The sequence below is a fragment of the Centroberyx gerrardi genome, chromosome 11 (assembly GCF_048128805.1).
Source record: "Centroberyx gerrardi isolate f3 chromosome 11, fCenGer3.hap1.cur.20231027, whole genome shotgun sequence".
Lineage (NCBI taxonomy): Eukaryota > Metazoa > Chordata > Actinopteri > Beryciformes > Berycidae > Centroberyx > Centroberyx gerrardi.
Window position 1 is genome coordinate 10,369,581 of NC_136007.1, and position 18,104 is coordinate 10,387,684.

At 41.0% G+C, this 18,104-nt stretch overlaps 1 protein-coding gene across 1 annotated transcript in view; it reads right to left on the reverse strand.

Annotated features, from left to right (window-relative positions):
- rad50 (RAD50 homolog, double strand break repair protein) overlaps positions 1-17,729 on the reverse strand; it is a 32,952-nt gene extending 15,223 nt beyond the window's left edge. The window contains exons 1-17 of the mRNA XM_071895975.2: positions 17,606-17,729; positions 16,505-16,656; positions 15,701-15,784; positions 14,650-14,801; positions 14,252-14,437; positions 13,566-13,770; positions 12,595-12,723; positions 10,397-10,562; positions 9,255-9,313; positions 8,678-8,812; positions 8,096-8,302; positions 7,529-7,711; positions 6,424-6,581; positions 5,624-5,799; positions 4,703-4,940; positions 1,298-1,487; positions 680-806 (exon numbers count right to left, since the gene is read on the reverse strand). Of these exons, the coding sequence (XP_071752076.2) occupies positions 680-806; positions 1,298-1,487; positions 4,703-4,940; positions 5,624-5,799; positions 6,424-6,581; positions 7,529-7,711; positions 8,096-8,302; positions 8,678-8,812; positions 9,255-9,313; positions 10,397-10,562; positions 12,595-12,723; positions 13,566-13,770; positions 14,252-14,437; positions 14,650-14,801; positions 15,701-15,784; positions 16,505-16,633 (2,524 nt within the window). The 5' untranslated portion in view covers positions 16,634-16,656; positions 17,606-17,729. The remainder of the gene's footprint in view (positions 1-679; positions 807-1,297; positions 1,488-4,702; positions 4,941-5,623; positions 5,800-6,423; positions 6,582-7,528; positions 7,712-8,095; positions 8,303-8,677; positions 8,813-9,254; positions 9,314-10,396; positions 10,563-12,594; positions 12,724-13,565; positions 13,771-14,251; positions 14,438-14,649; positions 14,802-15,700; positions 15,785-16,504; positions 16,657-17,605) is intronic.
- Positions 17,730-18,104: the final 375 nt, after the last annotated feature.

Below are 18,104 nucleotides of genomic sequence, written 5' to 3' on the forward strand. Positions count from 1 at the left end.
CTAGCTAAATCAGACTTTTAAATCACTTCTTAAAGCCCATTTTTTAAATAAACTTTTATAAACTAAGATTTCGGTGTAACACTTGCTCAAACTGAAAGGTTTAATAAACATAAAGAAAGCGATTCACTTAAAACATTTCAAAATCAATTTTGAATCTGCGTTGTTTGCATTCGTTTATGTGCTAGAAGTGTGATTTTGAGACCTGTTTCACCACACAATGGCAGTGAATGGAGAGAGAAAAAAACGCAATTCACCAAACTCCTCTAGCAGAGCAACAGATAATAGAGAATCTCTGATTTGGAGGTTTTATCATGTCCAGGAAGCTACACACTAAGGTACTACCAAAGTTCAACATCACTTTGAAGACCATTTTTTATAAACTTGGTTTCTGTAACAATTCTTACATTCTTAATTCTTTGTCAAATTTGTATGTAATTTCTTGTTTTTATTAAATGTCTTTGTAAAGCAAATTTGTAAAGTGCTATACAAATGGAGTTTATTATTGTAAAGCTTATCATTCCATCTAATAGGACAAGATGGGGAACAACAAAAATGATGGTTTACAATAGTGGGTCTTGTTTTTCCTGGTGTGTACACATGTATGTGCATGTGTTCATGTATATGTGTGTGCATGTACAGTATCTGTTCAAGTGTGTGTGCCTGTGTGATGCCGTCTTACTGGTGTCTAGTCTGTGCTGGGTCTCTTGTTTCTCCTGGCTGACTTGCTGTATGGTTCTGGTCAGGTCCACTCCCTGCAGCTTGGATGCCTGCTGAGCTATTTTCCTCTCCACGTCCTTAAGGTCCATCTGGATGAAAAAACAGCACAACAGTCAGGCGAGGAAAGAGGGGAGGGAGAAAGATGCATAAGGCAGGGGTAATACACATAATCGTTAATCAATTTCCAGGACGTTTCGATGCCTTTACGGTGACGTTTTTACATGGCCAAGATTTGTCAGCGTTTACATTCAAATAATGTTTTTTTGTTGTTGTTGTTTTTATTTGCTGAGAATTTAACTTAAATGTCCTACACTTTTTCTGGCTAGCTACTGTTTTTATTTGGAACTTAGATATCAGGAAAAGAGAAACAGGGTGAAATGATGGGGGTATAGATTAAGTAGTCAGGATGGGAGATAGATAGAAAGACAAAGAGAGAGAGAGTGAGAGAGAGAAAGAAAAAACATTGGCAGGCATTGGCTACGTCTTTAATAGACATCAGAATATACAGCAGTCCAAGGTGGAAAAAGACTGAGATGGGCTGAAAGAGCCAGACAGACACAGACAGACAGGAATATGGTACCAGGTATCTGTCCATGAGAGATATGTCCGGCAGGCAGGCCTTGGCCGTCTCCTCCTCGGACATCAGGGTAGACAGCAGAGTCTCCTGCTCCTCCACGTCTCCCTTCAGCCTCTCGATGTCTCTATTGACACTCTGCAGGCGGTTCCTCAACTCGGGCAACTCCTTCTCCTGAAGCTGTGACATCGACTGCCTGGAGGAGAGGTAAGAGAAAAGGGATTGATGTGAAGTAGAGAGTAAAGACAAACGTCACGGTTACTCAGACATGTCTAACATCTTCTCTGCGTTGACAAGCTGCAGTCTGTTTCTCAATTCAGCAAGCTCCTTCTTCTGAAGCTCAGCTTTGGATGAATGGATGGATGGATGGATGGATGATAGATAGATAGATCAAAAGTCAACACACCCTTTCAAATTATCTAGGATTTATTGTAATGAGACCTGACCTGAAAACCCATTAAATCAGACTTTTTCAATTTTAAGTGGATCTTGCACCCAGCAAAATCAAGGTAAAACCAAAAGATTTCTGACAATGTATTACAATGTATTACAATGTATTACAAATGACAACTAAAAACACCTTGTACAGACAACTTTCAATCAACACTTAGTTGAAGCACCTTTTGCTTTGATAACACTAGTTAAGTCTGTTTGGATAAGTCTCTACGAACTTAGTAAATCTGGATTTAGAAATGTTCTTTCTTTTTGAAGAGAAACAACCCCATAGTATGATGCTGCCACCACCATGCTTAACAGTAGGCACTGTGTTCTTTGGGTGACGGGCTGCACTGACTTTGCACCAAATATAATAGACCAAAAACTTATATTTTGGTTTCATCAGACCATGAGACAATTTCTCACATGGTTTTGGGAGATTGACAGTGTCTTGCATTATTAATAAAGTACTGGATGTCATTTTTGTGAGAACTGACTTCTATCTTTCCTTCCTCCCTTGCAGCCCAGAATTGCGGAGAACATGAAATATGGTTGCTGTATGATTGCAGTAGTCAGACTCAAACATACAGCCTTGCAGTTGTTTTAAGGTTGCTGTTGGCCTCTTGGTAGCTTCCCTGATGAGCTTCCTCCTTTGCACAGTTGTCCATTTTGACCTAGGAAAGGTCCTGGTGATGCCATATTTCCTCCACTTCTTGATGATGGGTTTCAATATGCTCACACTGTGCGTCAGATCTTTGACATTTTTATATGCCTCTCCTAATCTGAACCTTTCAACATCTTGTGTTAGCTCCTGGTTGCCCATGCTTTTCTCTGTACACTGACAAAACATGCAACAAAAAACCTTCAGTGAAATCCTGGTTTTAATTGATCTGTTCATGTGAAGGCTAATTAGTTTTGTGCATGCTTTGGAATGTATTTGTTAAATCTTAAACACAACTGCAACCCCCAATTGTAATACATACTGTACATAACCATGGTGCTTTAGTTTTCCATTTTTAGCACATTCAGAAATGAATAGCCTTTTGTTTTTATCTTGATTTTGCTGGTTACTGTATCCACATGAAAGTGAAACAAGTCTAACGTAATGGGATTTCATTTCATGAAATGGGAGAGAACCACCTAACAAAGGTCCTAGTACCGAAACGTTGTTTTAAAAAAAAAAATGCTCTAATTGCAAAATTCAGTAAACTTTATGTGGGAGCCTTTTCTTTAATTCTCAACCCAGGTTCTTTTCCTATGCACCTTTTACTCAGATGTGCAAAAGCTTTACTGTTGAAATTATTATGATCTGAAAGCCAAAACCAAAATTACGGGATCCTCACTACTACTCTGAGATGCCCCTTCAGTCTGTACTGTATTCAGTGCCTCCTTTTAAGGCTTCTTCTCCTAATTCTCTGCCATCTCTAGGGAAATGGATTTCAAAATTGTTTTCTAAGTGGGTAAAACAACCAAAAATGCAGTTTATGCAAAAATATGTTACGCTAATGTATAGAGATTTTCTCATTACATGCAACAAAAACATTTGAATTGCAAGACAGACTGTACAGAGCTCTGAAAATGTGTATGCACGGGGTATTGGAATTAACAACTGCCACCAGGCCAAATTTGGCTGCTGGTATTGCACTGTTATTGCACGCTATTTTCATGCCCTGCGTCTGCATGTTTGTTTCTTTTGAGTGAGCTTTGCAATTTCAATACATTCCATTGCTCTGAACGTTTCAGTCCCTCGTGCTGAAAAGTTCAGATAATAAAGTTTCTACTTTGAAAAATAACAAGAGAGTGGCTGCTCTGAACACCCCGCTGGAGGGGGGGGGGGTCGTCTTATCAGGGCATGGAGAGTGTGAGGAGACCCAGGGGAGACATCTCTGTCACATGAGAATGTAGCCCCATCTAGTGGTGTAAACCTTCAGAGAACAGAAAGGAAGAAGGAGAGAGGTGGCAAAGTGTGGATTGTTAATACTATTGATCCTACAATAAAACACAAATTTACCCAAGGGATTTATTAAGAGCACCTTTAGGCAGACCAGTTCTTCCCATTAAAGTCATTGGTGGGAGGAAAAATGGCAATGTTTGCTTGATTTAATTGTCCATACTGTTCATTCTTCATGGGGTGAATTTGTGAAACCAACTCACTGGGAAATAGGTGTACACATGAGTGTGAATGGCAGGTGTAAAGTGGCCAATCGTCAAAAACAATGACTGCTGTATTTTGCCTAAATAAACAGTAATTGAATGTTTAATGTCTATTTTTAGAGTGATGTGTATAGTCTACCTATCTAGCCTATCATGTATTAGGGTTGGGCGATTGGACAAACATACCAGGGATCCCTTGCCAATTTTCTGCTGAAATTACCTTGATCCTTGATAATTAATGTAGCCTAGTGCAAGAGAGAGGCAAAAATTATGCTCAAGTTCATTTAAAATTTATTTAGAGCCAGAACAGAGCGTAGCCAAGCCTAAACACACCCGACATGTCACAGAGCCTTCCTCAGGGTGCGCTTGCTTTATCCTCTGCTGTATCTTGTGCTACTGCTTCATTGTGGAAATGCACCACAACCATCAGCTGTTTTTTCTTGACTGCAAGGACTCATACCACAATGTACAAATGCCCCTTCCTTGAGCATTTCAAAGCTACATTTCAATTTAAGTCATTTAAGTCATCACACTTACATCGCACATGCTGTGTGTCTGCCTGGCCATATATGTGATGACGACTGGTTGATAGGAGAATGTGCACTATTGCCCAACCCTATTGTGTATCTTGCACTTCCCCTTGCACTGTATTTGAAGTCCTATTGTCCCTGTGCCGTGTCTGAAAGTATGTACTGTGTTAGTCTTTGGTTTGGCGTCTCTGCAAATGGCAATGTCTCTGACAAATTCCTGTACATTTACTGCACTTGGGAGAATAAAGTGATTCTAATGTTCCTCTCTCACCACCACCCACCAGCTCCATACCTGACAGGCCTGAGAGCCATCATCTCATCTTTCTTCTTCTCCTTCCTCCTCAGGTCCTGCTCTGTGTTCTTCAGCTTGTCCGGCACCAGGCGTAGTTTGGACTGCATGTCGCTGATTACTTCCTGCAGGTCAGACTCCGAGGGGAATGTCCGCTGGCACACGGGGCAGCAGGGCTCCCTCTCCTCCGTCAGTTGGCTGATGAACTGGGTGTACACCGCCGTGGCCCCAGCTAGCATGGCTGGACAGAGACGGGTACAGAGAGAGAGCAAGAGATTAGATCATATCCTACTGCATGTCTTATACTACTTCTCTTACCACTACAACTATTACTATTATTAGGACTCAGTGACAAGCTCGCTTTGCAACAATATTGTCAAAGTCTCAATATCCTCCACACAAGATCTAGTCTGTATGTGAGACCAAAGCATTTGCACATTATTTTTATTAACTGTTTTAGCCTACATAGGTGCCAAATGGGTGGAGTTTGCTGCATAGCATGGTGCATTTAGTGCTAGAAAGTTTAGATAATCACAGGAAAGTATTTGAAAGGCTGACAACCCACCTGATACTATGTGAATTGCCCTGATGCAGTAAATCCCACCCATCTGGTATTCCCAGCAGGTTAAAACAAGCACTATCTACGGCTACAACTACTATTCGACCTAGCGCTGCAATACTGTGTATTAGTCAGCTTCAAGGTTGTTTCACTCTCAGCTTACAGATCTTCCTATAGGGATACAACACTACCAATACTGATACCAGATATAGGTGCAATGCCAGGATAAAATTGGGTTTTGGTTTCTGACAATTTCCTCTATATTAAAGTCTGATATCAAGATCCATTCACAGTCAGGCTATCCTCTCATAACAACACAATCTCTCATCCCTCCACTTGAAACTCCATTGTTTTGTAGCATTCACCTCTTTGTTTGGACGACTTCTCCAGCTCTTCCTGCAGCTTGCCCAGGTCCTGCTCCAGATCCTGACTACCACACACGTTGAAGAACTTCTCCTCATCATTGGCCAACTGTTGCTCCTTCTTACGCAGCTCAGCAGCAATGTGGCTCTTATTCTGCTCACTTGATGCCAGATCCTTACTGAGAATAACAAATAACAATGCGATACTTCATTGATCCACAAAGATACATTCTGTTAACTATGTACAGATGTATATGATGAGGATGATTAGGATTATTATCATTATTATCAATAAGCAGAATTTAAAGTCTTGTTTTTATCAATTCCACTGTCCATGTTTAAAAATTGGGATTCATTTAGAAAATTTCGATACCAATACCAATATCGTTAATTTGATGCTTTGTTCCAATACTTTGTTTTGATAAAAATTTAAACATTTCAACCTATTTGACTTTTATAAATCCAGCTATTAGCTCCTGCAAAGGAATGTGTGTCAAAAAGTTACCTCAGAAAATGTTGATTTATTATGCCATTACGATATCCAAGGAGAAAGAGTTAACATTGTAACAATAACATTTTCATTCCCCTCTTCATCTAGATCTCCCCTTCATGACTGAAGACAATCCAATAGTTCAATAAAGGATCATAATGTAGCTTTAACCTGGATTTACCTGGTCAATACCACGGAAATAGTAGGTGTTCCTAACATTTTCTGCACACAGTATATACTGTGTGTGTGTGTGTGTGTGTGTGTGTGTGTGTGTGTGTGTGTGTGTGTGTGTGTGTGTACAAATCTTACTAACTTGAGTTTGGCAAGTTTGTCCCTGGTGCCGTTGATTTCTTTAGACTTGGAATAGATCCAGTCCTCCAGCTCTCTCTTGTTGGGTAAATGGCCCAGCAGCGACACCAGATCCTCGCTGTGACGAGACTTGATCTTACGTACCTGCTCCTCCTTCTCCGTCTGCAGGAAAGAAAGAGGAAAGAAGAGAGGAGAGCCAACAGAGAAAGGAAAGAAGAGAGAGGAACAGGTAAGGAAGAGGGGAAAGAGGAGAGGAAAAGAGAAAAGAGAGAGGAGACGAGTAAACAGGTCCACGGGGTTAAATTACCACTAACAAGGGTCACTCAAACAGCTCTACTTAGAATGGCCTGGTCAGCTGGCTCTGTGTGTGTGTGAGCGAGAAAGGGAGAGATGGAGAGGGAGAAAAATCTGTGTATCTGTTTTCATAACTTAGTCTGTTTTTCAGCAAATGTGCGAGTGTGTGTGTCTTCATAATGTGGTTGAAACTGTGTGATATGGCCCTTAAGTATAAGCAGTTTTGAGTAGCAATCCGCAAGTTCCTCATTTATTGGGATTTTGGTGACATCTTTGGTACTAAGTGCTCATTGTTGAGGTCTTTTTGCAGAGATCACCTGTCAATCAAACAGTGTGTCCAGTACTGTGACATATTTTTTCTTGGATTTTCTGTTGAAGTTGAAGTTACTCTCTGAGTTTTTGTAGGTGGCGCTCTTTTCTTTGTCTGTTCAGCCATGGTGGCTATCGCTGCTCATGCTAACTACCCAGTTCTTCTTTGTCTATTTATTCAAAACAATTCGCTATTGAGAAGTGAGAGGATTATTTTTCCCCAGGAAAGACCGACCAGACACTGGGAGTTTAGAACAGCAAATGTAAAAGCTTAATATAGGTTGAATAATTATTGCGTTACATTAATTGGTGAAAAAGAGTAGCAAAATTGACATTTATTTATATGAAATTGTTGCAGATTATTATTTTAAGTGGTGAACCAGATAGAAAAGACAGATTATTCAAATTTTGTGGTCACTGGGGTTGGGAGGCTCACAGTTTGAGGCGAGACAGAAGGCAAGCGCTCATCACAAAGTGTGTGCCGGTCACCATTAGTTACACATTACCTTGTCTTTTTTCAGCATGTCCATCTGCGTGCGCGCGGTGGTGTGTGTGTTGAGCGTCTCCATCTCCTGGTCCAGCCGTCTCTGTGCGCGATCCAGCTCAGACTTCTCTCTCTGGAGCTCCACCACCTCAGTCTTCAGCTCCTCCACGTTGGAGCTCTGCACCACACTCTGCAACTCACGCTCCTGACGAGGGAAACACACACAGACACACACACACAAACACACAGTTATGTGATCAGAAACACAAAAAGGAAGAAGTTATCTGCCATTAAAAATGAATGGGAGTTGTATGTTCAGAAAGCTAATCCAGTGGATCTGAAGTCCAAGACTGATCAATAGAATAGACAGAGAGATAAAAAAAAAAAATAAATGCATGTATGAATGAATGAAGGAATAGAAAAACAACTTCATACAAATAGTCATTTTTCATGTTCCGAAAGGGAGAAACGCATGCGGGCATGCACACACACATACACAGACACAAATTAGACACCAATTACTTGTGCACGCCTAAGAAAATCCTGTCTTAGCCAGTGTGTGTGTGTGTGTGTGTGTGTGTGCGCTCACCGCTTTAGCCAGTTCATTCTCCAGCTCTTGCAGCCGGCTAGAGGAGCCCTCCAGCCTCTGCAGCTCCGCCCTGACGTTCCTCATCTCTTGCTGTTTCTTTCCTTGCAGGTCTCTCTTCAGCTCCACTGTTCTCTCCAAGCCAGTCTTCTTATCCCTCATTTCATCGATAGACTGCTGCTTCTGCTGCTCCTTTTCCTGCAGGTCCGCCTGAGTGAATAGAAAGACAAAAAGGTGAAATTTGCATTACTTTGCCGCATATTTATGCATGGACAGGTCTGCCTGTCTGAAACCCTTTCTTGCAGGCCCTGCTGTAATGTTTTTAATGTTTGTTTCCATCTTTGGAAAAACGTAAAAATTGAAAATATGTTAAAGATACAAAAGTGCAATAAAATAATTGTTTCCTGAAGCCGAGGCAATGGTTATGGTGAATTGTGATCACAATATTTAGCAAAATAATCAGGATTATCATTTTTTGGGAAGCCCTATAATATATTTATTGAAATTCTCTTTTCAATTGCCTCCTTCACAGGTAGGTCAGAGGTCAGGGTCTGCTACAGAGCAGCACAAAGCCTCATCTCTTACCATAATCTGATTGGCTGTCTCTTTTTCCTGGTCCAGTCTCTCGGTGACGTGGCGATGAAAACTCTGCAGCTGCAGCTGAGTGAAGGGCGTCCGGTCATAACCCTCCAACTCCAGGTAGGATGACAAAGAGCGTACCTGATGGAGGGAGGCAGGGAGAGAGACTAAAATGAGGTAATATTAGGATGTTGGAAGAATAAAGAGCAGTTGGATGTAAATAAAACATGCAGCTATCAAGATTATGTAGATGTTCTTTGGTAATTTTTTAAATTATAAAATAGTAAGCATCATATTTTTTCTCTGCCAAAAATATTCTTGAGTGTGGGCTAATCTCCAAAAAAAATATTTACTGGGTCAGAAAAGTGAGAAAAATGCCAAAATAAATGCAACCTTTTAATTGATATGAGTAAAAAAAAACTTTTCTGATACTTGGCAGTGAATTTCAACATAATGCAAACCACTAAATTTTCTGTTTAGATATTTCATTTTTAGTGTGGATACATGCTAAACATATTTGCTAAATATTAATTAAAAGCTATTAGTCAAGACTGTGCCAGCTTCCCCGCTGCCTTTGTCTCACCTGAGCATCGCGGTTCTTGATGTTTTGAGTTTGGCGGTCAGCCTCCAGTTGTAGACGGCCTGGAAAGAGGGAAAGGGATTTTAGCAGCTCATTTATTCTGAAGGAAATCCTCTCTCATGCATCCGTCAATTATCCATCCACCTATCCATCCATCTACCCAACAATCTTTCTTTCTTTCTTTCTTGGCAGGTCAGCTGACAAATTCTTATTGATAAGCACTTTGGTTTCACTTGTGCCATTTGTCATGCACAAATGAACTGATGCTAATGCGTACCAGGAGGGACACAGAACAGCTGCCACCAAATGGCCACAGATGGGAGCCGTGACATTTTGGAAAATTAAAAGTCTCGCTATCAACATTATAAGCAGTTCAGTTCAGATTATACAGAAATGCATTCACCCAATGACCTGACCGAATATAAGCCTATAATGTGTGTATGTGTACATGTGTGCCTAGTCCGACCATTGACTATTATGCCCTTTCTGCTTTATTGGTTAGTCACAGTAAAGAGAGACAGGAAGGATGACAACTGAGCCGCAAGGACACCCCTAGTCCAACCGTTTTTGACCTGTCTTCAGTTGTGTGGGTACAGATGTGTAGTAGTACAGATATGGAGTAGTTTATCTCTGCTCTTCAAAAAAAAAAAACAAGTCTACATAATTATCAGCCAAACCTGCAGAGTTTCAGTGCAAAGCATATCAAAGAAAAGGAACCACTACTCTGCCGAAAAGGAAAGAATGTGCCCACAGAGGATTATGCTACCAAGAAAGTACAGCAACAACTTACATGTATTGAGATGATCCAGTGCAGTTATTGATTATTTTATTACAATATAGATATAGTAGTATATATTTAGGTATATTAGTAGGTGTAAGTTTTCATTGCAACACTGATTAAAAGCTTTCAAAACAAACTTATCAGAGACAGCTAGTAAAAATGGGGTAAAACATTTGGTTTCGATTATGCATAATCAACATATAAGAATAAATCCAACACACAACACAGGCAACACTTAAACGCAACACAATGCATCTTCAACGCAATGAGGCAGCGGTAATGATTGTCCTTTAAATAAATCTCTATACGGATACGGATGTGTGTTCAGGTGTGTCTGTGTGTGTGTGCAGGTGTGTGTGTGCACCTTGCTCCACCAGGAGATCAGACTTGACCTTGTTGAGTCTCTGACACTCCCGGCCGGCTCTATCCAGCTCCTTCTGGCTGTCTATCAGCCTCCTCTCCTTCTCCTTCACCGTCCGCTGGTGGTTCTGGTAAATCTCCTGCAGCTGCTCATCTGAACCCTGGAACACCTGCAGTAGATACACAAAACATCGGCTTAGCATGAGCATGGTTCTGTCAGCTCAGTGAGAGGAGTGTAGAGGTTTGATTCCCACTTGGGCCTCCCAAGGTAAAAAAGTATACACTCATGGTACTGTACAGTGATTTAGATAAAACGTCCACCAAATGGCACCTTATACACATACAACATATACACACCTGCACAACAACCTGTGAGTACACATAAGAACATTAAAGATACATCATTACCACATTAAGTTTGAGACATTAGTATAACTACCTTAAAAAAACGCCACCAGGTCGGATTACGCAGGAACTTTTTTGGATTGCTTTATAGCACAAAAGAGGAACCACTTTACGTTGCAAGTGATAAAGAAGTTTACTCCAGTTCTACTATTCTAACTACATACTTTCAGCTTCAACTTAGTTTACCTTGCCGGAATGCATATTCACTGTTATCAAGGGCAATTATTAGCTCTGATCCTTCATCTTGCTCTTCAGAACAAACACATGTGGAGTGCCACAGAGGTGGAGGCGGGGCAAGTAAACACATCTTCTTTGCCAAAGGAAGTAATAGGGTTTATGGGAAATGCGGTCTCAATTTTGAGAGACACAAAACGCTACACATAGCACCTTTAATTTCCAACCAAGTCACGTAACCACACTGCCAATCTTTCTCTCTTCGTCACTCAAACACATACACCCATACACACAAAAGAGTACTTTAACCAAGTCACTCAATCACTGTGACACGTTCACTCTCTCCCTCCCCGTCACAAAACCACACTATCACACGCACACTCTTCAGACACACACACACACATACACACACACACACCTGAGAAGCACCAAACAGATGGGAAGGAACAGATCCCAGGCTACTGTGAGACAGGCAGCAGTGAATACAGTCTTGGATGACAGATGTAACCACTCAGAAACCCAACAGTCATAAAAGACATTCATATCAATACAGACTAGTGATGAATTGGCTTGTCATTACATAATCACAACAGCCTCATTCACCATCTGCAGTCTGTGTTGCTCTTATTAGTTTCCCATTCAGTTTAATTACACTTCAAACAGACTGGAGTTTAGGTTCCTATTTACCAGGTGTTTCACTAGAGAGAGAAACACAGAGAAACAGAGAGAAAAATAAAGAGAGAGACTTGCAGAGTTTTCCTCTTTTGACCTCATCCCTCTTTCACTTATGCACCTATTTCATTTTCTATCGTATTAGTTTTTTCCTCTCTCTAATCATCCTTTAAGCCTCTGTCATCCCCTCTCCCAAAACATATTATCCCCTGCTGCCTCCAGAACTGCTGGTATCTGCGGAGGGCGAGTGGTAATTTTGGTGCCATGATTTCACCCACATCCATTTCTAACACAGAGTGCTGAACAAAATCATTTTGAAAAAAGAAAAAGAAAAAAGAAAAATCACAGTGAAAAGAGCAAAGACAAACAAGATACAAAGATGGCAGGGTGGAGAAAGGTGGAAGAGATAAGAAGGCCTGTTACCGTTTTGTTTTTACTCATGCTGTCCTGCTACATAATAAAACAGGGTCATTTCAGTACTGGCCGGGGTTAAAAGATGTCTTATTATATACAATATATATATGTATAATTATTAAAACTGTCCTTTATTTGTTTATCTTTTGTGAGCAATAAGCCCAAGTGATGAATTTTCACTATTTTTTTGCAGCAGAGGCAGATTTACATTTGTTCTCCAATTATGAGAAACCCGGTTAAGATGCCTGGCTTACTCGAATATTAAACAGGTTATTGTGGCATGTAAACATCCTACCGTTTTCACTTTTGTTTTTTGTCGTCTGTGCAAAGTCACACAGGGTTATGGCTACATTTTGATGTCAACAAAAAACATGGCAGCGAGCACTAATGAGATGATTTATTTCCCCTGTATTACAAATAACCTGCTATTTCTCAGTCAGACGGAGAACTGGCGGCTGCACATTTTCATAGATAAATAGAAAAAGAAAAATGTATGGTATGTTCATGTATGTGAATGAATACACTTTTCTCTCTCACCTGTTCCATCGTTTCCTCCAGCTCTCTGTTGTCCTCCTCCATCTGTTTCTTCCTGCTGTCTAAAGCCTTAATGTCGTTGTCCAGCTTCATCACCTTGCCCAGTTTCTCATCAATGTCCGTTTGTCGATTCTGAAAATGAAATAAAATGAACAAAATCAAGGATACGCTACCACTACTACACTATACTTCGTTCAGACACACACCTACACACAACCACAGACACATGCCAAGTTATGTACACACCTGCACACCAGCCTCCAGTGGTTTTAACTTTGTCACGAAAACAAGAGCAGATTCTGCACAGTCCCAGAGTGCATTCATGGTGATGATGTATAGACCTAATTAAAGCCAGCGTATGTTGTCTTACGATCATAAAAAGATCTAGCTATATACACCGACGTACATCACTGTATCGCATCAGTCCATGCAAACTAATAGATGAGGAACGTTGCAGGGCGTTCTCCCCATAGAGATATAACACAGATATGTGTTATATCTCTATGGTTCTCCCATCCTGTGATGTCATCTGAATTTATTTGCATATGAGAGCAGAACTAGTGAATTGTGTGAAAAACCTCACACACACACAAACGCACACACCATCCTCCACTGGCTCATGTAGTATTGTATATAGACAAATAACTAGTGGGCTTGCTGCAAACAGACCTGTCTAACTAACTACCTAATTAACCACCTGTCTAACTAACCATCTAACTGAATTAACCTGTCTAACTGACAGACCTGTCTAACCACCTAACTAACCAGCACTACTACTGTCTAACACCTGTCTAAGACCTAACTCACTGTCCTGTCTAACGGACTGACCCGTCTAACTTTGGTGTTCTTATACTTCCAGCTGCTTGCAGCAAGCCCACACAGTTTCTCAAGGAACTGTTTTTCTGGTTCCATCGATTTTTCACACACACACACACACACACACACACACACACACACACACACCACTGACCCACCTCAAGTGGCTCCACCTGGCCCTCTATCTGTTGGACGCTGTCTTTAGAGGCTTCCAGCTGAGCCTCCTTGGCGCCCAGCATCTCTTTGATCTGCTGAGACTTCTCCTTGTTCTGCTTCAGGTAGCGCAGCTCCACCTGACACTCTTTGACCGTCTGGCCCTGTTTCAGACGCAGCTGACGCATCGTCTCCAGAGCCTTGATATACCTGGGAGATGGAGAGAGAGATGCTAATACAGTGTTCCCCATATAATGGTAATAGCTGAGCGGCCTGCCCAGTAGAGCTGAACAATTAATCAAAAAAATAAGAGATAAAAATCGCAATATGATCTTCTTTGGTCTATGAATCAAGTACAAACTCAGTAAATCCTGCACATTTACACCTATTGTTTTTAACAAAATCACTTTTCTTTAAACAATTTTACAGTTCTAAAAAAATGTATGACAAGAAAAACTTGATATGAATCGCAGTTTAAATCGTAATTGCAATATTCTGTCAATTGCAATTTGATTTTTTGTCAATATCTTTCAGCCCTACTGCCCAGGTAAATTAATAGTTGACCAAGTATATTTTTGCTTTAGATTAATTTTAGGTGTTGTGATGCTCTAAGCTGGCATTCAAGACAAAAGAAAACAAAACATCGCAAAACAACCAACAAACAAAAAAAGATGGAAGGTGTTGGCTTTACTTGGTGGCGGCGAAGATGGAGTCAAACTTCTCTTTGAGCGCTTTGCCTTCGCTGAGCGGCCAGTTAGACTCTTCTTGGTGACAGAAAATGACGTGGTTCAGCACAGGCTTGGATACGCCCAGTCCAGAAATCATCTCCCGGTCCAGCTCGCCGCACTTAGACGACAGGCTCACCTTCTCACCATGTCTGGGGAGATTGGGGGGGCCATAAGGGACGGGGTCAAGTCACAATCAGATTTTCATCAATATTAAACAAAAATTATCTGTAAATGCCATTGCCAGAGATCCCCACACACATTCTTTAAACAAATTATGACTGAGAAAGAATGCTTTATCATTGGTAGGTGGACTGTAGTTTCAATGATAAATGAGTGAAGAGAGGCTCGACTTTAGACTTACTTCACTCTGGTGATGACGCCCTCTAAGGTTTTGAAGGTGTAGTTCTTTGCCTTCTGAGTGCAAGACATGGAGCGCTGGATGGCAATTTTCTCTCCATTGACGTCAGTGAATACCAGCCGGATCTGGGCTCGCACGTCCGTCTCATGGGCGTCCTGCGAGCAGACGGCATTCATTTAGGTTAACACTGATGGGCTCAATAATCCTCATCTGATGGGGACCTGAAGAGGGTCCTCAGGCACATTTGTTAGCGCTAGCCAGATCTCAGACAAGTACACATTGTGCAGTTCCTGTGGCGATGACTTATAGTTCTTTCTGAATACAAGAAAACCATCATGGGAGTTGTGTGAAAATATACAGCTAAAGTGTGAACATTGATAATTAAAGTTACATTTTCACAATTATACAATTTTATTTCTAATACCTTCCACTACGGCAATAGCAGAGTGGGGTCAAAACAGACTGCTTGAGTATAACAATGTAGTTTATTTTTGAGGTTTATTGATAATACAAGCATTTAAACTCAATGTTCTGTGATGTGATCAGGATAAGGACAATACCAGGAAAAAAGGGGCTTGTTGTAAGAATACAACCATCATAAGTAGGTCCAGCTCCACTTAGTGGGAACGGGAGCAGTGTGTCTAAAAGGAAGTTTACTTCAAGTAAATATTCTGTCCCTGGGAAGAGGACTGCTCATGAAAAGCTCAAATAGAAGAATTTATAATCTGACAGAAATAGATGCAGTATATAAAATAATAGATGCAAGTATTTAATTAATAAATGGTTAGTTTACATGTTATTGTTGCTTCCAAACATGAAACCACATGATGAGAAACTTGCAAATGTGCAGAGAAGTGGGACATTTTTTAGAGTGTGAATGGTGTGCAGTGGATTAGTGGAGGTGAAGTTGTAAAGTCACTGAATAATTAAAAAACAGCAGGAAAACATTCAGCAAAACAGACATCACATCCCTTGAGAAATTAGCTCCAAAGCAGTTATAATGCCAACTAACTCACTGTACAATGCCTACACTGATATAACAGACTAAGCTCACCTTTGGATCATGAACAAAAGCCGCTCCTTTAGCTCCAGGGGGAAGTTCGCCTGATGAGGCATACTTCAGGCACTCAATGATAGTCTGCAAACAAAGAGAGAAAGGGTTATATGCAATAAATAAGGATTAAAGCAAAATGAGGGGTGCAGTTATCAACAAATCATGTGCAACAGGGAGGCTAACAGAGCAATTGAGTTAAATGTGTTTTCCAGGCCAGCAACCCCCATTCCCCATGTGCATGTGTCATCTCAAAGACATTACTGTCACCTTTCTTGTTCATTCTCTGAAAGGACTAACTGCAGCTCAACATCGGTAAGACCAAGGAGCTTGTAGTGGACTCAGATGGAGCAAGAAGCCACTAACATCTGTCACAATCCAAGGAGATAATGTGGAGGTGGTACAGTAGTCTTACATGTTCTTGGGGATTCATATTCACAACAAATTGGACCGGTCTGACAACACAAATGCACTCTACAGGAAAGGCCAGAATAGACCAGGGATAGGCAGCCGTGTGCCATGGAGGACTGAGAGAATGCAGGTTTTCATACCAACAAAACACTACACCATATATGTTCAAAACCATAGCACAGTTGCATTTGAAAAAAAAAAAAAAAAAAACATTCACCTTGCTTTTCACATTTAAAAAGAAATTTCAGTGAACTACTTTCATATTGGAACACTTTACCCCTTTTGATTTTATAAAAAGAGATGCTGCGCAAGAACAGCGGGCAGTTTTTTTTTTGTTTGTTTTCCATTTTAAATACAAAGACATACGTGTGTGACAGAGACTAATGCTGGCCATACCGTTTTCCCAGCTCCGTTGGGTCCAACCAGCACAGTCAGAGGAGTGAAGAAAGAGATGACCTGTTTGTCCTTGTCCTCAACCCCAAAACTCCTCACCCCCAGGATGCTCATCTTGTCTATCTTTGACATTTTTGCTTCTTGGATAGGCTTATCTGAGAGTGAGAGAGAGTGAGGGAGAGAGAGCATGACCTAAATTAGGAGGCAGTAAAAATTGAGACAGGACAACCCTGCCAAAGCATGTCACTAACTGATGATCAGGTGTAAGCGTAACCTATGGGAATATGATGAGTTTTACTGTGTGTTCATCTCAGCAACCACATGACTGTGCCGCTCCAGTGGTGTTGCAGCAACAGGTGGGATATATAGCAACAAAATAACAGGGCGATCGCAGTTAGTATCAGATTACCCGCTGAATCCAGAGGCTGGTTGCTAAAGTTGTGTGCACACACATTTACATATTTATTTACACTGCCAAATCTTTGGAGCAAAATTGACCGTAAATGATATGTCTTGCACTGATGGCACATTATACTTTACCAAACTTTTTGTGTGTAGCCAGGTAGTCAGTCTTAATTTTCAGTCTGCCTTCTTGACTTGACGTCTGCACTGCAGCACAACGTTAAACATGCACGCGCTTGCACATCTACCTGGTTACGACGCGTGCATCATCCCGGTAGTACTTATCAGTTAGCACACAATGCTTTCAAATTTAAATTGCAAGTTTCAGCAAGTTTAATTCAACAGTTTTTTCATGACAGAACGAAATGTATAACATATGAGACCAATTTCGCATCAAATATAAAACTGAAGAGTACAAAACACAGTCGACCTGTCAGAATATAACGTTAGGTCTGCATGACAGAGTTGACTTCACACTAACTTACTTAGCTAAAAAACATTTTAAGACCTCTGACACAGCATTTAAAGGCAAAAGTTAACCGTATATTTAAGACCTTTTAATGTCCTGATTTTATGTAACTGAATGTAAAACTTTGAAGGCAGACACCTTGTCAACTCAACTGGCTAGTTTGGCTATCGTGCTACGACCTGCTGCTAAGTTACACAGGTAGCGGTTAGCTAGCTAAGACAATGTAACGTTACCTCAGTGAAACAAAGCAGCGATTCCTTACGCTGAATCAACTGTCTGCAGACAAGTCCGTGGCTGAATTCAACTGACGTTAACCTCCTAGTCAGTACTGATGTTATGGTTCCGCTGAAGAGTGAAAGTACAGCGACAGTTTTCGCGCTGAGTGAAATGTGACGTTAGCAGTGTTGACATGTGACTTCCGGGAAGACAGTCTACTCTACTGAATCCTGAATCTCATCTCAGGAGTGTGTCAACTCAAAGCCCTCACTCCACTCTGAGGCTGAATCTTATTTGTGATTTGTGTGAGTGTTTTACGTTCCCTGCTCACTCATAATACAACACACGGAGGGCTTGGAGTTTACAGCGTGTTCTTTCTTCTTCGTTAGTCTTGTTTAATGGTGGTTGGCTTAAAGTTAAATGGCGCACTACCGCCACCCACAGATCTGGAGTGTATACCGCTACACAGCTAGAACCCAGTATTTGTCCCAGTCTATTGCTTTTTGTCAGCTTCAC